Source organism: Aspergillus foveolatus (assembly GCF_047715535.1).
Source record: "Aspergillus foveolatus strain CBS 279.81 unplaced genomic scaffold BDW70scaffold_64, whole genome shotgun sequence".
Classification (NCBI taxonomy): Eukaryota; Fungi; Ascomycota; class Eurotiomycetes; order Eurotiales; family Aspergillaceae; genus Aspergillus; species Aspergillus foveolatus.
The window spans coordinates 47,964-68,349 of NW_027396128.1; the positions used below are offsets into that span (position 1 = coordinate 47,964).

Here is a 20,386-nt window from a genome sequence, read left to right on the forward strand (position 1 = left end):
CATGTTTGGTTTGTTTGTCTATCCACAAAATATCCAAATCCGCATTGCGGATACCTTCTACTATCCATATCGTATCGCTGCGGATATTTGGATATCAGATTACATCCATATCCGCGGATGTCCGAATTTGGATATGCGGATTTGGATATATCGCGGATGTTGCCGCAGTCTACTTGTAACGTAGTTAACAACAACTCTCTCCCCCTATCTAACCAAGCATATATGGATTAGGCTTTTTTTCCCTTTATTTTCTTTGAGGTTTAATCCGATAATTGGAGTTCAGTATAAGGTCTAAGTATTTCCCAGGAACATCCTCGACCTATGTCGCGCGTGCGTCACGAGTCTCTATAAGTCGCAGCATTATGCATTAGCCCATCTCTGTCGGGCCCCACCCGACGACGATCTTCATATATCTAATGCAAGTCTTCCTTGTCTTCAAGGGAAAGGTCAGAACACCAGGTCCATTACCGGGATTGTTGAGGCAGTGTTCAACCGCTATGAGGGCCCATTCTGATTCTGTTCACTCGGCGATGAATTGGTTCGCATATTCGGCACGAAACTCGGCCGTCGAATAATCCGTGGTCAGTTACGGCTTGAACAGATAATTGGTCATTCCATATAGGTTTTTATCAAGGTTTGCGTGTGTCAGCTGGCGAAATCGCGTTTATGTCGCATTCAGGGTCAGCGAAGTGTCGTGCTAATGGTTACAAGACATACCGTTATTATACACTGAAAAGAAATAGTCAATCAGAATGACAATAAGTCCGTTGGCCCTTGTGATTTGTCATTTGGGTGTTCGTATTACTGTTATCTCTGTCCAGGTCACGGATTGAAATCGGTCACTTCCATTCAGATTAAGAGGCGTATCCAAGTTCTTGCGTCCCAGCATGGATCGGCCAAAGACATTGCTTATCCCTCTTCATGCTCTCAAGTCGGCCGACCTAGCTCTTTGTCATTTTATCGATACGTTGGTCCTGGGTTTCGGGTTCATTCACAACTCTTGGTTGTCTCAAATGAAAGGCTGCGACTTCGGCTTTGAAGCCCTATAACCTCCCTATTTTCCCTTTGTACTCGGTGCCAAAGATCATTGAGCCGCCTATGATGTCCAAGAGAAGGGCTTTCCCATGTGACAACTACTGTAACCTGCCAATAAAGGGCTTTTAGTGTACCCCATTTGCAGCATCTCAAGAAATTTCATAGTACAGCATCAATAGATGTATAGATATAAGGGACCTCAATTCTACTCCAAGTTTTCTGCTTGTCATTCCTGGCATAATAAACAAACTACCACTCTCTGAGCCCACTCATTGGCCTCATAGCAAAGTTAGATGTCCCGTTTCCCACTGATCAATCACCAACTACTGTAACCTCAGTCAGTCAATATGAGCCCTCGTCCAGCATACGTTGGAGGAGATGACTCCGAAGACGAGATCCCCCGTTACGTTCACCATTCTAGAGGCAAGAGACATAGATTCGTGAGGACCTCAGGTCGCTCACGCACGCCTGCTTACGACGGGGACGATGAAGCTAGTGACTACGCTGCCCCCTCCGGGGCTGATCGGGACACTCGGCGCCGATTATCACCTCGCAGATACGCTGACAACTGCCGTAAGTCACATAGATCTCGAGGCAATTGTTCATCTCTCTCCCGCGGACGAACCGATAATGACGAGGTCTTGTATTACGCCAAGTATCGCAGCCCGGTCAAGGACTTGCCTATCGAGCGTGATCTCGAGGGCATTGATATATCCAAGGTCCGAAAGCACACACGGCCCAGTCGCGCTCGTGGGCCTAGTGGATACCGTGAGTCCTACAAAATCAAGGTGGACGAGTACGAGGATGATCTCCCTCCCCGTACCTGCACGCGCCGCCGTGACTCTAGACAACCGGAAACGTACAAGGTCCAGGTCGATGAGTACGAGGATGGCCTCCCTGTACGTTCTTGCACTGACTGTCGCGAATCCCCACTGTCTGAAAGACGCTCTAGCCGCTACACGGAGGACCTGAAACCTGGGGAGCTTCCTCCCCGCTCAGGGCCCTGCCGATCTAGCGGACCTTCTCCGGTCGATGGAGACGTCGAGTATGAGAGCCGTGAACCCCGATGGTATTGTTCCAGTCGATACTCTACAGATGTTGGCCTTGAGCCAGTTGAGCTCCATCATCGCTCTGGACAACGTGAATCCAGCAGACCTTCGCGGATTGACGAGGGTGTCGAGTATGAGATCCGTGAGCCCCGCGGCTACCGTGCGAGCCACGCTGCTCATGATGGCGGCCCCTATCAGGACGAAAGCTCCAGGCATGTCGGCATTAAATCGCGTAGGACGCGCGGGACCCGCGCGGCTGGCCGTTGTTGCGAGTCGGTTTATACTGGCCATGGCCGTGGACGAGATCCTGATGATTCTGACGATGTTGAGGCCTAGGCAGGCGATTTGCGTAATGCTTCCAGAGGTATATAGCAAGTTCAGCATCAGCCCTTGATAGGCAGGCACTCTGCTCGCGGGTTCCTCTCTTGGGGTATTTGGTTTGACTATAGATTTCCTCTTTCAAGGCTTTCTAGATACACCATTAGAAAATAGCAAAAATATGCAAAATATTGTTTGACAATTAAATCCTCTTATAGACATGGAATAGCTGGTGTTCCTGTTCTATCCAGGCAATTGAGCTACGCCATCTCGGTAATTACGGTAGAAGCCAGCCGTATCTCGTATGGCTTCATCCTTAGCATCGTATAGATCTCCACTCGGGGCTCGGTCAGGAATCTTCCATCAATCAACGTGAAGAAATCCAACACCCCGCTGAATCATAATATCCTACCCCGGATTTTGTTCTCTTCACCTCTAGATACCCCTCCAGACCCCTGCCAACATGTTTCGTACAGTCGAAGACCGCCCCACCCCAAAAGAGGTGTATAACTGGCGGCTGTACACCGAGGCCACCGTCATTGCGACTGGTTCACTCTTGTGAGTAGGTGCTGTTGTAACGGAAAACATCCAACTGATCTCGCCAGGTTCGGCTATGACTCGGCTTTCGTGGGAACGACTATTGCCCGCCAAAGCTTCGTTGATGCCTTCAACATCGTCGAGTCGGAGGCGGCGGATATTTCAAGCAATATCACGTCCACCTTCCAGGCCGGGGCATTTTTTGGCGCCATCTTCTGCTTCTTGTGTGAGTAAAGTCGTTAGAAGATGGTTCCATTGGCTGACCGGACCAAGTAACCGACAAAATTGGGCGTAAATGGGCCCTTCAGGCAAACACACTGCTATTTCTCATTGGCGCGATTGTGATGACGGCTGCAACACATCAACTTTCCTACATATGTAAGGCAGTATCCCCGTAATAGTCACGGTTGTTAATTAGAGCAGATGCTGGACGAGCCCTCACCGGCATCGCATGCGGTGCTATCACCGCCACCGTCCCCAGCTATATTGCCGAGCTGTCAATTGTGTCGATCCGGGGCATCCTCACCGGTTTCTTCGAAGTCGCATACCAGATCGGTAGCTTGGTCGGGTTCTGGATCAACTATGGCATCAACGAGAACATGGATAACTCCTCGGCCGCAAGCTGGAGAGTGCCTATGGCAGTCCAGATCATCCCCGCAGGAGTCCTTTTCATCGGTGGCTTCTTCCTCCATGAGAGTCCGCTCTGGCTGATGCGTAAAGACCGTGAGGCTGCCGCGGCGACTTCCCTAGAGGCGTTGAGAAAACTGCCACGGTCTCATCAATGTAATCACCCACCAAGGCCCGGGGACATAGTCTCATGCTAACTATTTTAGATGTCCAGGAAGACATCGAGATGATCCGCACCCGGCTCCTAGAGGAAGCTCGGATCGCCGAGAAGTACGGACAGGGTTGGTGGGCATACATCCGAGGCGCACTCTTCGAGCTCTCGCGTCATGGAATGTGGAATCGTGTGCTGCTCATCTTCTGTGCCTTTGCGCTGCAGAATATGTCAGGAGCTGCTGCTATCAACTACTATTCTCCCACACTCTTTGCGTCGTTGGGAATCACTGATGTCGCTCTGTATACCGGTATTTATGGCCTGGTAAAAGGTAAATTCTTATCCTCAAGTATCCCTGGCTAACAACATGAATTAACAAATGAGTTTACAGCCGTTGCATCCATTATATTCTACGGCGTTCTAATCGATATGTGGGGGCGCCGACGCCCAACCATTGTTTCGTCACTGGCCTGCTCTCTGTGCCTCTGGTTTGTGGGTGCATACGTCAAGGTTGGGCATCCAGCCGATATCATTGGCGCCGGCGGCAAATTGTCCCCTTCCACGAAGGCTGGTGGTAAAGCGGCGACTGCGATGATTATGATCTACTCCGTCTTGTAAGTGCCCCTCTCTTTTAACTGGGCTTCAGCTTGAAGCTTGAGTAACTGGTATCCAGTTGGTCTTTCGGTCTCAACGGTATCCCCTGGATTGTCTCCGCCGAAATCTTCCCCGGCGCGCTGCGGAATCTCACGGGCACATGGGCTGCGCTGGTGCAATGGTATGCAATTTTCCTTCCAACTAGGATTTTCGTCTAAATACAGCAGGTTGATCCAATTCGTTATCACCAAGGCTCTCCCGTACCTTTTTAATAGGCTTGGGTACGGGACGTGGTTCTTCTTCGCCTCCTGGATGCTGCTCGCTACCATTTGGTCATTCTTCTTTCTCCCGGAAACCAAGGGGAAGACTCTGGATGAAATGGATACGATATTGTACGTTCTTCTTCGTGAAAATGTGGCCTTTGCTAATGAGTCAGTGGTTATATCGCCGGCCATTCTCTCGCCGGAGAGCAGGGTAAGGGTGAGATTCAAGATGATGCTATTAAACGTGATGTGGAGGCTGTCTAGTCCAGTATTTTAAGACGATTACTAACAAGATGGTGTTGCTGATGACATTGAACTGGTGGTGAAAATGTTGGATATTTAATGCCAATGTACTAGGACAGAACATGTTGACAGGTATACCGCTGTGTTGTATCGAGGAGGGTTGATTATGTATGTCTTGGGCTTTCGGAAGACGGCACTCAGACAGTCACACTTTGAGGATTCAATAACTGCTGATGACATTTAAAGAAGCATCAATTACGGCCTACCGTTCTTCCGGCACCATAATTGACTATGTGCTTCCTGGTGTGAAAGATGAACATCGATGATCACTCGTATTTATAGCCAAATTGAGGCAAAGTTGGACTGCCTGATTAGGCAAGCATTACGAGTGTGCACCCAGTCGGTTATCAGCCTTCAGTCCACCCTCGTATGTTTTCTTCATTCTTTCTACTGACTCCGGACGAAAGGCTCAAGGGGGAAAATCGACTTTGCTGCATCCACTTCGCCGTAAACATACTCCCACCGCGACTTGAGTCCCTCGGGGGTTTCCCACGCCAACTCTGGGTCCCGCAGCCACAGCCGCACCAGGTGCCGCCTCTTCTCGTCAGAATCAGTGAAGCCCGCGCGTGCATGGAAGATCGACAGATTATTGACGACCTGGATGTCGCCCTTATGGAAATCAAGCGCAACGGCCGAGTTCTCGGCCAGGTAGTGCAGCGCGTCCAATGCCTCTGCCTGGGCTTCCGTGATCGGAGGCAGCGTGGCAGCACGAGGTTTACCCCAATACCCCGTAAATCCTCGCCGGGCATACTGAATGATCAGTCGCTCTGGAGAGCTCGTTGTCTGGGGCTGGTGGTATAGCAGTGGGCGGCATACGACATCGCCGCCCTGCTCGGCGACCCAGGGCTCGGCAAGAGTGTGGATGAGATCGGGTCTGGTGCGCGCCAGCTCGTTGTATACATGCCAGCTGCTGGATAGATAGCTCTGACCGCCCTCTGCTGCCTCTTCGAGGGCAAATAGAGTAATCACATCCCCTGCGTCGGTATGGAAGACTTGCTTCTCGGTTGTATAAGCCGGGGCTTTGATCGTCCTGGTGTCGACCTTGCGGCTGAGATCGGTGATATGGGCCAGCACCACGTCAGCTGGCTTTCCCTGCCAGCTGTTGTCCTGGCGGCCGCGGATTGGGGCGATGTGCGAGGTGATCCCAGCGTAGGTTATGAAGATCTCTTCCCGCGTATACTGGTCGACCGGGACCCCGCGGATGACCTTGAACCCGCGGCCGAGATGGATCTCGCGTGAGATCAGGCGCAGGCTGTCGTGCAGCTTGGGCAGGGGAAATGTCTCTTGATTGACAAGACCGAGGGGCAGGTTGAGGGCTAACTTGTTAGTCTTGCTGTGCTTGCTGATGAGGATTCACTCACCCTTGAAATGACGGAGAGCCTGGTCGACTTCCTTCAAATCATCTTCGGTGAGATGATAGTTCCAGTCATATATTTCCCCAACGGTTTTCCCATTCCAGGCTAGATCCGACTTCAGTTCCTGCGGGAATCCCTCCGGCAATGTCCGTGGAAGACCCTCTTCTCTCTGGCGCCGTTCAGCACGAGCGGCGTACTTGACGGGATCCGGCAGGTACTGAATATCAGGCTGGCCGGCAGGACCAACAGCAACGGGCGGAATGACAACGGACATTACTTCGACGCTATTTCAGGGCGATGACCTGGGAGATGTGAAGGAGGACCGTTGCTCCCCTCCCCTCTCGTCTCATATGATGTCCGGCCGAACGCAATCGCTGTCGGTGATGGCGTTAGCAACCCCGCCAGTTAGCAGGACATCTAATCAAAAACAGGCTAAGCATCTGCCGAGAGTGGATCAAAGTGTCTTGGAGTATATGATTTATATTGCTGGTGGTACCCATGGCCTCATCCAAGCGTATATCGCACCATGGCCGATGTAACCTCGCATTTCTTTTCTCATGATAAAAGACAGCACCTCTAGCCCAACAAGCCGTGACCGACTCTAAATTGGAATAACTGTTTAAAAGTAATTAAGACAATGAAGCTCCCTTCGTATAAAGCGAATGCTGTTGTCGAGGCAGTGGACAAGGACAACAACGCACCGGCTGAGAACCCAGAAGGGCAGATCCGGGTCCATGAGGAAGTGGAATACGTCAAGGGGCATCCTGTGATCCGCACTGGTCAGTACTCTGATTCCCTTTTCGATAATCTTACTTGCTGGCATTATGCTGATCTCTGCAGGTGCCGATGTGTCGCGGTTCATCGTTTCAGACCGCGATGATGGCGATCCAGCCCTGACCTTTCGCTCTATCGTGCTGGGCACTGTCTTTACAGCCCTCTCGAGCGTCATCACCATCCTCTATGTCTTCAAGCCGTACCAAGTCCAGGTCTCAGCAGTGTTCTTGCAATGTAGGTTTCTACGCTTATAGTCCCTGACCATGGGCTAACTATAGGAGTGCTTGTCTTCATCTTCGGCAAGGCATGGGCCATCTTTACGCCCCGACCCGAGCGAGTCAAATGGCGCTGGCTGCAGAGCGTTCTGCGATTGATGAACTTTGGCCAGCATTTTGGTATCAAGGAGCACGTCGTTGCAGCCCTGATCGCATCGTCCGGCAACAACGGTCTTTCCGGTGTCGAAGTCCACGCCGTCGAGAGACTGTTCTACGGTCTACACATCTCGGCGTCCACAGCTATCCTGAGCACATTCTCCATCGCACTCTGTGGCTTTGTCCTCGCAGGAGTCCTCCGTCCTCTGATTGTCTATCCGGCTGAGATGGTGTACTGGTCGACTCTGCCCCAGGTGGTCCTTTACCAGAATCTGCACTTCAATCCACGCAACAACAAGCGCCGGCTGATCAAGTTCGGTTGGGCTCTAGGGATTGCGGCCGTCTGGGAGCTTTTCCCGGCGTACATGATGACTTGGCTTGGTGGGCTTTCAGTCGTCTGTCTTGCAACCCTGCGAGCGCCGACGCATACAAGAAAGATCTTAACGACGATCTTTGGAGGTGCCTCTTCGAATGAGGGTATGGGACTGCTGAACTTTTCGCTTGACTGGCAGTATATCCAGAGCACCTACCTCTCGCTCCCATTAAAGCAGCAGGTGAACTCATGGATCGGGTACGCAATCTTCTATGTGGTCATGGCCGCACTATACTATGGCAACGCATGGGATACAAAGAGCTTCCCGTTCATGTCGACCTCGCTCTTCCACAGCAACGGCACCACATTCTCGCCGAATTCCGTCATAAACTCCCAGGGAACGATAGACTACACCAAGCTTGAGCAGGTCGGCCTCCCAAGTCTCACCTCAAGCACCGTCTGGGGGTATCTGACCCAGAACCTCGCCATCGGGGCCCTGATCTCGCACGTCCTCATCTTCTACTGGAAGGACATGGCGACTGCATGGAAACAAGCCCGGAGCAGAACACAGCCTGACCCTCATTACCAGGGCATGCTCAAGTACAAGGAGGTGCCCATGTGGTGGTACTATGCCTCCTTCGTGCTCGCCTTCTTTGCTGGCCTGATCGTCACAATCAAAGGAGAGACCACACTCCCGGCCTGGGGGTACATCATCTCCCTCATTCTGGGGTCTTTTATTGCCCCTTTCTCCTGCGTGCTATACGGTCTCTACGGCACTGGTGTCTCGACTAACCAGCTCTCGAAAATGGTCGCTGGGGCTCTGCACCCAGGCCGACCCCTGGCCGGTCTGTACTTTGCCAGCTGGTCGCACCAGGTAATTCTGCTCTCCGTCAATCTCGCAAACTGGCTCAAGGTAGGCCAATACACCAAGGTTCCTCACCGGATTATGTTTGCAACCCAAGTCTACGGTACCCTCCTCGGCGCAGCCCTCAACTACGTCGTCATGATCACCATCGTCACCAGCCAACGCGAGATCCTCCTCGATCCCATCGGAAACAATGTGTGGAGTGGTTCGTTGGTTCAGAGTCTAAACAGCCAGGCCATCACCTGGTCGCTTGCAAAAGAAATCTACGGGACGCATGGTCGGTACCTCATTGTCCCGTTAGGTCTGATTATCGGCCTCGTCTTCCCAGCCGTCCACTGGGGACTGACCAAAATCTCCCCGCGGATCCGCAACTGGCCACTAAACACGACAATCATCCTCGCGTATGCGGGCCAAGTTTATTATGGAACCACCGCATGGGTGGGGAGTGCCATTGCCGTCGGCATATTCAGCCAGTTCTGGCTTCGGCGAAGATTACCTCGGGTCTACAACGAATACAACTACCTTATCGGGGCGGCACTGGACGGGGGCTCGCAGCTGGTTATCTTTATCCTGTCGTTTGCCGTGCTGGGGGCTAGTGGGACTGAAAGGCCGTTTCCGACCTGGTGGGGGAATCCAGACGGGAATCCAGATCATTGCTTGTAATTTTAATCGTTGTGAAGAACCGAGGGAATGGAAAAAGCACAGATGCCATTAAGTGCTATTGTAACTGAACCAAAGACTACAGAGTAGGCGAATACCGACTCAACTTGCGGATCCTCTCGCCGTAGATGTAGAAGACAATTGGGATTGGAATGAAGGCCACGCCTAGGAAGCCGAGCAGTGACGATGCCCAACGGACCTACAATACCTCGTTAGCGTACTGGGGGAGAGGCGGCATCGTAAATCAACGTACACCAAGTCGATGGTACATGGGCGTCGCAAACAGGGTGAATCCTGCCGCCACAGTTGATCTGTTCCCTATCAGTTTTCTCTTCTCATGATGTGCTAGTGCCAGAGAACATACCTCACGATCGCGTTCGCCGAAATCGCAGAGTTGGCATTCAGAAGATAAACATCGACGAGATACGCCAGTCCCTGGAGATAGATAATCTGAATCCCCGCGCCAATCGGTACGCCCGCCAGAATCTGCGGCCATGGAGAAATGGATGGGAACGAGGTCCATGCGAACCAGAACTGGCCGAGCGGGAGCAAGAACGCACCGGGGATCATCGGGTATAGACGGTCTTCTGGTCTAATTCGCCCCGTCGACACGAATGTCTGACGGATCCGGGTGCGGGTGAAGTAGAAGATATATGCCGACCCAAGAACGACTCCGACCCCAATTGAGAGAAAAGGCAGCGCACCGACGCCGAGATTGTACCCGCGTTCCTCGATGAAGCTGACCGGGTACGCTTCAAACAGGAGGTAGATGAATCCGTATATAAAGGTCATGTAGAGCGTAATCAGCTGGAGGATCGGTTCGCGGAGCAGCATGACCAGCGGGCGACTGAGGTACCGGGTGATAATGGAGCCGATGGTAATAGGGGACTCGTCTCTGTACATCGGTTAGAAGAGGGGAGAGAGGTAGGACGAGCGCAAGATGGCATACAACTTGGCGTGCAGAGCCCAGTTCTTCGTATCGAGGCGGAGTCTGGTGGCTTTGCGCTGGAGCAGGACCGGGGCATAGGTCTCCGGCAGGACGAGCAGACCGATCAGGCCAGCAGTGGCAGCCATGATCATGGTGATCCAGGCCGTCCAGCGCCATCCGAGGTAACTAGGATATCCCATTAGCTCGCGTCAATAGACCAGCAGACTGTATCCTCCTCCTTCTCACCTCTGCGTGATGAAGCCTCCCAGGATCGGCCCTATGATCGGTCCCACCAGGGTCGTCCCGCTGAAGACGGCCAGGGCCAGGCCTCGCTGGACAGGGTCAAAGAAGTCGGCAAAGTACCCTCCTGCAATAGACAAGGGCCCCGATGCGGCCACGCCGCCGATGAACCGGCAAAGAATGAGCGTTTGGATGTTGCGGGTGACTCCCACCGGGATCTGGAAGACCACGAAGACGGCGTATCCGGCTATCAGCGGCCGCTTGCGTCCGTACAGTTCCGACAGAGGGCCGAAAAGGAGAGGACCAGCTGCGAACCCTGCATTTTCCATTCATCAGTCTACTATCCATTGAGTCGAGTCAGTCAGAGAGCCGCGAACCGGCAATAAACAGCGCCGTCCCTAGCGTCGTCACCTGCCTTCCCACCCCAAACTCCTCAGCCGTCACCCCCGTAGCCGCACTAAAGACTGATGTTGCAAATGTGACCACCAGCGAGAGCCAGCCGATGATGTTGGCGTAGACCCATTTTTTCCATGGGGGGAGGTTCTGCGGATTGAGCGGGTCGTCGGGGCCGCTGAACTCGACCAGATTTGGGTCTGCACCCTCCTTTTCAAGAGTGGTGGCGCTGTTACTGGTGGTGCTGCCACTACTATTGCTGCCGCTGGTACCGTTACCGTTGTTGCTGCTCTTGGGCGTCTCGGTCGCGGGGGTGGTTGGCGTCGCAATTATCATTGTGCTGCTGCTATGCAGCGCTGGCAGGTGGAGGGCAATGGCTGCCTCAGGCATGATAGAAGGGAGATCGGGTTCAGGCATGCGGGTTAAAAGGCCGACGAACAGCGGATGGCAGGCAGACAGCAATCAGACGGCGCAAGCAGATGACAGGAAGATAACAGACAGATACGATTGATTATGGGCGGGTGTTTATCTTGACAGAGTAGAGGAAAGCGCTGCTGAGTGTGAGTGCATCCAGGTATGGGACGGCGGCGGAGATAACCGTCGGCCTAAAGAGGGATGCAAAATGAGGATCAGGACGAGGACCGAGAACCAGGGACTAGAAACGGACCTCGATACGCTAGTGCCGATCTTATGCAGAGCCTCGATTGGTGTCCGCCCGTAAGCTGACGTGTTTTTACAGGTTGCCCTCTGGTCCGGCTAGAGCGTAATCCGGTCGGAGTCCGGCCTAAAGTCCGGTTAGGGCTATATCAGCGTAGCAGTCTCTCTCCAAGTCTCTCTCCAACGCAGCATAAACGCAGGATAACTTTCACCCCACTTCGACTTATTATTCTGCCTTTACAGCTAGCAATTTTTTTTTTTTTTTTTTTGGAATGTCTCTCGCCGGAAAAGTCGCCCTCGTCACTGGTGCCTCGAAAGGCATCGGCAAAGCGACAGCGCAGCGCCTGGCCAGCGAGGGCGCCAGCTTGGTTATCAACTACAATACCGACGCCGCCTCCGCCCAGGCGCTCGTGGAGGAAATCGGCCAGGACCGCGCTCTCGCGGTGCAGGCAGATGCCTCGAAACTGGCAGACATCGATCGCCTGGTGGACGCGGCCGTGGCCAAGTTCGGCAAGATCGACATCCTCATCCCCAATGCCGGTATCCTGCCCATGCGCGATCTGGAGCACACCACCGAGGAGGACTTTGACTTTACCTACAATCTGATGGTCAAGGGACCATACTTTCTCGCTCAGGTGGGTTCATAATTTTCATATTTATTCTGTTTTTATTCCATTCTCCTTCTAATCCCCTTCCATTCTTGTTCTATTTTACTCTATCTTTTACGATGTAAAACTTGATATTATGCTATATGTTATCTGGATATTGTCTCCTGTCTGACAGGCGCAGAAAGCAGCAAAACACATCCCTGCGGGCGGACGCATCATCCTCGTCTCGACCGGCGTGACCGTGCTCTCCAACATTGCCCCGGCATACCTCCTCTACGCCTCCGCCAAAGCAGCCGTCGAGCAGATGGCCCGTGTGATGGCCAAAGACCTCGCGCGCAATGGGATCCTCGTCAACTGCATCGCGCCAGGCCCTACGACTACAGGACTCTTCCTGAACGGCAAGTCAGACCAGATGCTCAAGATGGTCGCGGGATTCAGCCCGTTCAACCGTATCGGTGAGCCGGAAGAGATAGCGAATGCGGTATACTTCCTCTGTAGTAAAGATAGCAGCTGGGTTTCGGGGCAGACCCTCAGGGTCAACGGGGGAATGGCATAGAGAACGCTGGTCTACGGCCCGCTTATGATTAGCAAGAATTTCATTTCTAGAATTTCCTCCAAAGAATTCCTTCCAATTGAAAACCTCGATTGGAAACCTCCCAATTGAGAATATATAGATATTTTGGCTGCCAAGCTTCGTACTCTGACCCCTAGAATTCACCGTACGTCGCTTGGGTACTCTGTACTCGATGGGTCGTATCCGGGTCCGGTCGGCCATTGGCTTAGTCCAGGGAGCCATATTGTAGCGCAACCAGCATCTACATAATAAATGGTGCAAGGTCAGGACCCAGTGTGCTGCATTGGTCCCGAGCTACCTTTCCGTCTTCCAAAAGAGAACATTATCATGGCAACCCTTGGACGCCTCTTCGTCGCCCTCCTTGTCGTCTCCGTTTACTTCTTCCGCGTACGCCTGCGCCTGAGTCACATCCCTGGCCCCTTCCTCGCTTCTCTGACGAACATTAACCGTCGACGATGGGTGATGACCGGTAGAGCCCACGCGATCCATACCGAGTTGCATCGCAAGTATGGCAAGGTCGTGCGCGCTGGCCCAAACACCGTCTTCGTGTCTGACCCAGGCGCTATACCAGCCATCTATCGGTTCAACGAGCCATACCAGAAGGTTTTTCTCCCTTGCGCATATTCCTTTCCGACAAAAATCAAACACAGGAGGCCGGTGCTAATATTTATTTATTTTTGTTCTCGATGCAGTCCGAGTTCTACGACGCTCTGATGCCCTATGTCCGCGGCAAGAGCATCCCCGACGTCTTCGCCACCAGAGACGAGCATATCCATCGGACAATGAAGCAGCCCATTGCAGCCATCTACTCCATGTCGAACCTCGTCTCGTTTGAGTCGTATGTCAAATCGACGATCGAGTATTTCTTCTCGCGGCTTGACAGTCTTTTCGTCGAAACTGGCAATGTCTGTAATTTCGGCCTCTGGCTGCATCTTTTCGCGTCGGATGTAATGGGCGAGATCACATTCTCCAGACGACTCGGTTTCCTGGAGACCGGCGGCGATATGGAGAACTTCATGGCCAATAACTGGAAATTCTTCGTCCAGGCCGCTCCGGTACGCCCGATGAGAGTCTCTTGATCCTTTTGTATCGGAGAGGCTGACTGACGGTTATGGTGTCCTAGGCGACGCAGATGCCCTGGCTCGACTACTTCTGGAAACGGAACCCCCTGCTTCCAGGCAGTGTCAAACCGAACAAGGTCATCGAGTTCGGCGTTGCGCGGATTCAGGAGCGACTGCACTTGTCAGAGAAGCATCCGGACCGAGTGAATAGCAGGGACTTTCTCTCGCGGTTCATTGGGGCCAAGGAGAAGAACAGCCAGATTGGGCCGGAGTAAGTTCTAACTTCTTCCCTACTACATGAAGTATAAAAAAAAGCAAAAATGCAAGAATATACTGAAAGGTCTAGCAGCGCTATCATGACCTGGGCCAACTCCAACATCCAAGCCGGGAGCGACACAACCGCCATTCTCCTGAGCGCACTCTTTTACCACCTCCTCAAGAACCCATCAAGTCTAGCGACACTGTGCACAGAGATTGACGCCGCCGCCAAGAATGGTGGCTTATCCTCCATTGTGACGTGGAAAGAAACGCGCGACCTGCCGTACCTCGACGCCTGCGTGAAAGAAGCGGCCAGACTACACCCACCCATCAGCCTCCCCCTCGAACGGGTTATCCCCGAATCAGGGACTGAGATCGGTGGATTTAAGATCCCCGGCGGAACGAGGGTCGCGATGAATCCGTGGGCTGTGCATCGTGACCGCGACGTATTCGGTCCAGACGCGGATAACTGGAGACCAGAACGATGGCTAGAGGGGGAGGAGAAGGCCAAGACGCTGTACAATTCGTTGCTGACGGTGAGCCTTTCAGCTCGGTCGAGGAATCGTCACTAACAGGTCTTTGCTATAGTTCGGCGGAGGCCACCGCTCCTGCCTAGGGAAGAACATCTCCTACCTTGAGATCTACAAGCTGGTGCCGTCGGTGTTGCTGCGGTATGAGGTAAGAGCTCAAGCCATTATCTATCAAGAACTATAGTGACAGCTGCAGATTGGGCTGGCTGAGCCAGATAAGGAGTGGCACTTGGAGAACCGGTGGTTTGTGATGCCTTCAAGGTTCTATGTTAGTTTGAAGGCAAGAAAGGGGGTTGACTAAACTATGAGCAAGGGGGGTCTGATCTGTAAGTCGGGGGAAAAGATAGAATAGATCAGAGGGCGTTTGCTATATTCCAGTAGCCGTATATGGCTATTCGATTGATTTTGGCGCTCGTCATTATAGAGATGCCTCAGCAATATTAATTTGACAATATGCATACCTTCTTGTGCCATTATAACCAAAATAAGTTGATGAAGTAGGCTGACCAGCCTTTTGGACTCGCTGAACTCCAGAGGTAGTTTCACTATGCACCATCTGGCTATACTATAGGTTCTGTTTTTCCTCTCGGCGTCGACCATGAGAATAGGATAGTTGACCTTTTCAGGCCCGACCGCTTGATTCGTGGTACTTTGTTGGCCGCTCTGTTGTCTTTTAACATGATGGGCTTTGGAGCTGCTCGAGCTGCTGGACAGAGCTGGGTACGATTCGACGGGTGAGCCGGCCCTTGAGGGTACATGTTCCTCCCCAAGATCTTACTTTTACCCGGCCACACGACGGCAAGAAAGGCATCAATCGTGATCCATCCATTATGTTTACCGAGGGGCTCCATGGAAAATACCACATCGCGGCACTGTTTGATCATTTTCACCGTATGGAAGCTTGGTTACGTTAGGGCTAGCGTAAGTAAAGCCGAAAACCAACAATCCTAAACCGAATGCAAACACATAACATTCCACATGGCACCCATGTCTTATTTCTCTGGATTTAGCGGGGCTAATCTTGATAATCACACAAGCGCCCCAGACACGCTGTCATCAGCAGTCAAATCCAAGAACATCCGAACATGCTCATATTTCAGCGCACATTCCTCTTCCTGAGCCAGGAGATGCGCAGTGCGGACGACATTCTTAATCTGCCTGCCGTTCAGCTTCAGCTTCGCCAGCTGATCGAGCTCTTCGTCAGAGAATCGCACGGTGTTGGGCCTGCTGAGGAATTGGCTCCAGATCTGGCGGCGGGAGGCTCGATTGAGCTCGGGGTATTGGATGGAGATGTGAATACGGGATTCAAATGCTGGGTCTATCTGCTCAGCTCGATTTGTGGTTAGGAATAAGATTCCCTGGTAAAGTTAGTGCTTGGCCGGGATTCGGACTTGTCCAATTAAGAGGGGAAGGAAGTGAAGGAAAGAGACCTGAAACACACCTCATAATACTCCAAGAGACGTAAGAAGATAGAAACAAGCTTGTTCCTCTTAATGTCGTTCTTGTCGCGCGCTTCCATGAAGACATCGGCTTCGTCGAGCAGAAGGACAGCACCCCACCTAGGAATTAGAGTCAGGACATTCCTCAGTGTGTCCTCCACTTCCTCTGAGTCCGTCCCTAAATCACCCGCACTCATTACATAGAGAGGCACCTTGAGGGCTTCGGCAACGCCTTCTGCTGTGAGAGTCTTGCCAACTCCTGGTGGACCCTTCAGAAGCATAATCAGCCCACGACCTTTACCGTGTATAACATCGTCGAAGTTATCCGACCGCCGACATTGCGCTCGGGCAAAACCTAGAATAAATTTCTTGAGGTGCTGCTGCGCATGTGGTAGGACTAAGGAATCGAATGCCTTGGTGTCCCAGGAGATATCCTGTAGCCCCGTGACATAAAAAGTGAGCCACTTTTTCACTTTTAGAGCGTAACCACGAAGGATCGGGGTTGCCATCAGTCGTTGCTCATCAGAAAGAATGCCTTTTATCTTGTTCGAAGCGGGCGTCTCATGTTGAACCGCATGCTGGGATGGAAGAGGGGCTATAGCCTGAGCAGGAAGACTATATAAATCTTCATCGTCGCTTTCATATTGGGACCTTCGTATTATTCTCGTTCCTGACGGCCTGGAGTGACTGCCCACGATACTAACAGGGTCCCTAATCCAGACCGCGTAATCGGGATTGAAGGAGTTATACCCTCTTGCGTCGATCACAATGCGGCTTCTGACAATATGCCTTACTTTACCTCCATGGAACTCGGAGTGCCCTGAGCCAATGCCATCGTATTGCAGGTAGTGGAATCCTTTATAACTTTCCCATAATCTCCCACGCGCAATGAGGTTCTCTCGGATTGTGGCTTCGTTGTCATGATATTTGAGTGGAAACACAGAGAGGTCTGTAATGCGCCGTGTCCCTTCAAAGTGTGGTACAAGCAGATCTTGCGTCCGATAGCCAAAAGTTTCACCATCAAAATCGATGAAATTGGCATCCACGACGAAGTCCCCAGACCTCGAGTCGGTATCGCCTGACTGAAAGGCCAAGACACATTGATGGCCATCAATCATGGTGAAAATATGATCGTTGGGTTCAAATATGGTCCAAAGAAGCCGGTGAGTCACAACCCCGTTCTTAACCAAGTCTTCTTTCTTGGAAATCACGTCACCCAGCTCGTTGTCAAGAGTACGATAGAGAAGATCGGCATGGATCTTTGTTGCGAAGTCGGTCTCTTGGTCCTTTGCTTCAGAGAACTCTTTCCACCGATGAATAAAGGGCTTGAAAGGTGCAGTGAACTCAACTCTATCGAGGGCCATGGTAAGACCGGGGTAACCAGCCAGCACATTGGCAAGAAATTTCTTCAGGAAGGGACTTTGCACAACGATAGAATGAATACAAAGGCTCTTTTGGGGGCTGTAGGATTTCTCATTTCTGACTATCAGAGCATATTTACTGGTCGTTGCATCCTCGGCAGGTTTGACCAGGTCATCGGGCGGGTCCTGTGTCCATGATGTGCGGCCCCTAGCGTCAGGCCTGGTTTGATAAAGCTGAATAGCTTCACATATCGAACCAGTTTCAGCTTCATCGTTAGGTTTATGCATGACCCCTGGTAGAGTGGAGAGTTATTATTTTGAATGCTCTGTAGAAGAACCTCTCGCCGGGGTTCTTTTACCTGAATGAATATCGCCCATTGTACTGCAGGATAATGTTCGTGTCTCACACTTCGTATCGACTGGAATAGACAGTAAAGTTGGGATCCATGAGTGAACTAGGAGTACGGGGTGTTCTGCCATTGATAGAATTTTTCCTTCGAAGCGAACAGCTAGCATTATCTCAAGGCTGAATTCAGCCTCACACCTCACCCCGCAGCAAATGTTGACTTTTCACACTCACTTACACAGCCTGATGACTCCAATCTCAAGAGTTAGTGCCCCTCTCATGCAGGAAAAGCTGAGAACAGACTCCCTAAAATGACGTGTCAGAATGCAGCTTATTCGGGCAGGGATTATCCCCCGCAGACCTGTTTGGGACTGCTTCTTGTGATTGGCTGGGCAAATATAAGCTGACCCCAAGGATGATTAGAATATCCATAAGAGTTGAAGATAAGCACGGCGAAACAGGAAACATTTGCTCCTTGTGGATCTTATCGAAGCAAAATGAACGACCCTAGTGGCGAGGCTGCATCTTCTGATATGCCGACGGTCTATTGCGGCTCCTGCGCATTTCAGATTTTTGGTATGCGATACAAGTGTCAGACCTGTTATGATTTCGACTACTGTCCTGAGTGTTTTAAGGAGGCGACTTTCACACCCAGCGCATGAGTTCAGGGGGATTAGAACTGAACCACTGGGGAGCCTAGCACAAGATCATTCAGTCCCGCTACCTGCTGCTTCTGCCGCACAATCTGCAAGTCCTGACGAGACTAAAGACAATGCTTCGCTGCTCACGGGTCATTGCCGATCTTGTGCCCTTCTTGGCCTCGTCCTGCCAACTCTTGATATCGCTGTCCGGGAAATACAAAACGAAAAGCGCCAGAAACTGAATGATAGGATTGTACAGGAGGTTCAAGGTGACGACATAGTGGAGGATCCAGAATTGAATAAAAGCCTGGCTGCGGATTTCCCGAAATCCTTAAAGAGGATGTTATGTTTCGATCACCCTGGCTGAACTTGAGAGCCTACCGTTGACCAGATTATATGCCCATTGTCAAAAGATATATGAGGATGCCTACCCTGGCCAACTGGAAGAAGCAGCAAAAAGAAACAATAAAGAAAATTTGCCGCAGCTGGCAGCTAGCGTCGCTGATGTGATGCAACGCAGGTTGGACGAATACTTCCCAGTCTCTGGCTTCGGGTTGGAAGATGGAAAGAGTCAGGATTCGATGGGAAACCCAAATAGAGGCTCCAAAACCCAGCTTTCGCGGGGCATCACATCGGACACAATCTCATTTCAATGGCCTGTGCGTATCTCAGGGCTTGTGGAAGCTACACAGCGCGGTTGCGAACTTCTGCAGTTTATTCCTCTCACGTGTCTTTGCGCCTACCCTTATTGACTGCGTGTTGGATAATTATAGTCTGAATCTGAGGAGCACTTGGTACACTAGGCCTAACGATAATCCTGATGGTCGAGCCAAAGTGGTTTCGGCGTGCATGGACAAACTGACTAAACTGAAGTATGACCGCTTTTTATGTCACGCTGATACGCTCAAAGAAAGACTTAAAACTGCCCGATTTCAATAAGCTGCGATTTGATCTTGGCAAGGCCGCAGACGACCCTGAGTTACTACGCGAGCTTTTTCGTTACTCAAGAGGGCTGCTCCCTTTATATAGAGGGTTGATATCACTTGAAGTGGACGCCTACGCAACCCGCGGTAATTGATTTGCTTTCGAATGAGCTATTTTCTCAGGCCATTACTAATGTATAAAGACGACCCTGTTGGGAGGATTATTAGCAGTCGAACACCAAACCCATCGTCATCTTCAGAGGAAAGCTTTCGAGTGGTCAAGGCTTGGATATCGGATGGAATCAAAACCATCCAAGCTGCCTTCAAGACCCTAAATCTCTTTCTGTCTTACCCAGACGTCTTATCGAAAATTGGAGAAACTGGATCTTGAAGCTTCATGAGGCGTCTCTTGGAGAGCAGGGACAGTACGTTGCGTTGAGTTACTGCTGGGGCGGCTCTCAGAAATTCCAGACCAAAAAGGCCACAATTGCTGAGAGACGAAATGGGTTCTCCATTGCGAACTTACCCAAGACCATACAGCATACTATTCAAGTGACGCAAAGCATTGGTTTAAAATAAATATGGGTGGATTCACTCTGCATCGTGCAGGATGATCTACCCGACAAAGCTCAGTATATTGCGCGAATGGCCAACGTGTATAAGGGGTCCTATCTCACAATTTCTGCCTCGAGGGCAAGTGACACAGATAAAGGATTTCTGTCCGATAACGCTGATAAGTCCACCGGTCTATGGAAAGGTCTCGTACCCGTCAACTACTGGGTACGGTCACCCACCGCAAGCACAACTCAAGAGGCACTCTCTCATTCAGGCGAGAAAGGGACTATCTAATTGCTTGATGAGAGCGACGATATTTGGGAGTTATGCCAGACTTCAACATCCCTGCGAGGGTGGTGTTGCAGGAGCTCATCCTGTCGCCGCGGTTGCTTTCGTACGGCAGATGGCCTACCTGGAGGTGTAGAGAAACCACAGACACAGATGGAGGTTTTTACACCTCGGAAACCAGAATACGGGATAATACTGGTACTCTAGAGCACCAGCTTCTCGAGATATTGTTCGATTCTTGCCGCACTAGGGTTTCCCCACAAGGGATAGATATGTCCACTATGACCCAATAATATCAGTGTTGGCACGCCGTTGCGCATAATTCCTCCAAACGCATGATTAGCGTTAGTTCCGATAGGCTTTCGGCAA

General features: G+C 51.6%; 8 protein-coding genes across 8 annotated transcripts; 5 read left to right on the forward strand and 3 right to left on the reverse strand.

Moving 5' to 3' along the window:
- Positions 1 to 1,382: 1,382 nt before the first annotated feature.
- BDW70DRAFT_163192 (uncharacterized protein) lies at positions 1,383 to 2,420 on the forward strand (the record flags this gene model as incomplete). The annotated part of the gene is made up of 1 exon (XM_073741258.1): positions 1,383 to 2,420. One exon carries the CDS (start codon positions 1,383 to 1,385, stop codon positions 2,418 to 2,420), a length of 1,038 nt encoding a protein of 345 aa, XP_073592608.1.
- Positions 2,421 to 2,865: 445 nt separating this feature from the next.
- On the forward strand, positions 2,866 to 4,838 carry BDW70DRAFT_163193 (sugar porter family MFS transporter; the record flags this gene model as incomplete). Its single annotated transcript, XM_073741259.1, has 9 exons — positions 2,866 to 2,960; positions 3,008 to 3,165; positions 3,213 to 3,317; positions 3,363 to 3,722; positions 3,773 to 4,048; positions 4,109 to 4,331; positions 4,391 to 4,492; positions 4,539 to 4,703; positions 4,748 to 4,838. The coding sequence occupies 9 exons, from the start codon at positions 2,866 to 2,868 to the stop codon at positions 4,836 to 4,838; spliced, it is 1,575 nt and encodes a 524-aa protein (XP_073592609.1).
- A 426-nt stretch (positions 4,839 to 5,264) lies between these two features.
- BDW70DRAFT_171002 (TauD/TfdA family dioxygenase) lies at positions 5,265 to 6,755 on the reverse strand (the record flags this gene model as incomplete). The annotated part of the gene is made up of 2 exons (XM_073743086.1): positions 6,239 to 6,755; positions 5,265 to 6,193 (listed from the first exon to the last, which is right to left on the reverse strand). Exons 1-2 carry the CDS (start codon positions 6,504 to 6,506, stop codon positions 5,265 to 5,267), a joined length of 1,197 nt encoding a protein of 398 aa, XP_073592610.1. The 5' UTR covers positions 6,507 to 6,755.
- A 51-nt stretch (positions 6,756 to 6,806) lies between these two features.
- BDW70DRAFT_171004 (OPT family oligopeptide transporter) lies at positions 6,807 to 9,218 on the forward strand (the record flags this gene model as incomplete). The annotated part of the gene is made up of 3 exons (XM_073743087.1): positions 6,807 to 7,011; positions 7,073 to 7,212; positions 7,245 to 9,218. Exons 1-3 carry the CDS (start codon positions 6,870 to 6,872, stop codon positions 9,216 to 9,218), a joined length of 2,256 nt encoding a protein of 751 aa, XP_073592611.1. The 5' UTR covers positions 6,807 to 6,869.
- A 29-nt stretch (positions 9,219 to 9,247) lies between these two features.
- Positions 9,248 to 11,403, reverse strand: BDW70DRAFT_142793 (MFS transporter). The gene is made up of 6 exons (XM_073737995.1): positions 10,761 to 11,403; positions 10,390 to 10,699; positions 10,165 to 10,329; positions 9,580 to 10,110; positions 9,469 to 9,526; positions 9,248 to 9,414 (listed from the first exon to the last, which is right to left on the reverse strand). The coding sequence occupies exons 1-6, from the start codon at positions 11,191 to 11,193 to the stop codon at positions 9,295 to 9,297; spliced, it is 1,617 nt and encodes a 538-aa protein (XP_073592612.1). The 5' UTR covers positions 11,194 to 11,403; the 3' UTR covers positions 9,248 to 9,294.
- A 225-nt stretch (positions 11,404 to 11,628) lies between these two features.
- On the forward strand, positions 11,629 to 12,680 carry BDW70DRAFT_142795 (uncharacterized protein). Its single transcript, XM_073737996.1, has 2 exons — positions 11,629 to 12,068; positions 12,223 to 12,680. Exons 1-2 carry the CDS (start codon positions 11,706 to 11,708, stop codon positions 12,595 to 12,597), a joined length of 738 nt encoding a protein of 245 aa, XP_073592613.1. The 5' UTR covers positions 11,629 to 11,705; the 3' UTR covers positions 12,598 to 12,680.
- A 262-nt stretch (positions 12,681 to 12,942) lies between these two features.
- On the forward strand, positions 12,943 to 14,765 carry BDW70DRAFT_171006 (cytochrome P450; the record flags this gene model as incomplete). The annotated part of the gene is made up of 6 exons (XM_073743088.1): positions 12,943 to 13,218; positions 13,308 to 13,670; positions 13,739 to 13,947; positions 14,026 to 14,470; positions 14,523 to 14,612; positions 14,661 to 14,765. 6 exons carry the CDS (start codon positions 12,943 to 12,945, stop codon positions 14,763 to 14,765), a joined length of 1,488 nt encoding a protein of 495 aa, XP_073592614.1.
- A 727-nt stretch (positions 14,766 to 15,492) lies between these two features.
- BDW70DRAFT_171008 (ATP-binding protein) lies at positions 15,493 to 17,552 on the reverse strand (the record flags this gene model as incomplete). Its single annotated transcript, XM_073743089.1, has 3 exons — positions 15,493 to 15,822; positions 15,906 to 16,463; positions 16,608 to 17,552. 3 exons carry the CDS (start codon positions 17,550 to 17,552, stop codon positions 15,493 to 15,495), a joined length of 1,833 nt encoding a protein of 610 aa, XP_073592615.1.
- Positions 17,553 to 20,386: the final 2,834 nt, after the last annotated feature.

Excerpts from the sequence above, each read along its gene's own strand:
- BDW70DRAFT_142793 (XM_073737995.1), bottom strand. The coding sequence starts at position 11,193 with ATGCCTGAACCCGATCTCCCTTCTATCATGCCTGAGGCAGCCATTGCC. Across the intron at positions 10,330-10,389 it reads GGAGGCTTCATCACGCAGAG|TTACCTCGGATGGCGCTGGA; the intron begins GTGAGAAGGAGG and ends GGGATATCCTAG. Across the intron at positions 9,415-9,468 it reads CCATGTACCATCGACTTGGT|GTCCGTTGGGCATCGTCACT; the intron begins GTACGTTGATTT and ends GAGGTATTGTAG.
- BDW70DRAFT_142795 (XM_073737996.1), top strand. The coding sequence starts at position 11,706 with ATGTCTCTCGCCGGAAAAGTCGCCCTCGTCACTGGTGCCTCGAAAGGC. Across the intron at positions 12,069-12,222 it reads GACCATACTTTCTCGCTCAG|AAAGCAGCAAAACACATCCC; the intron begins GTGGGTTCATAA and ends TGACAGGCGCAG.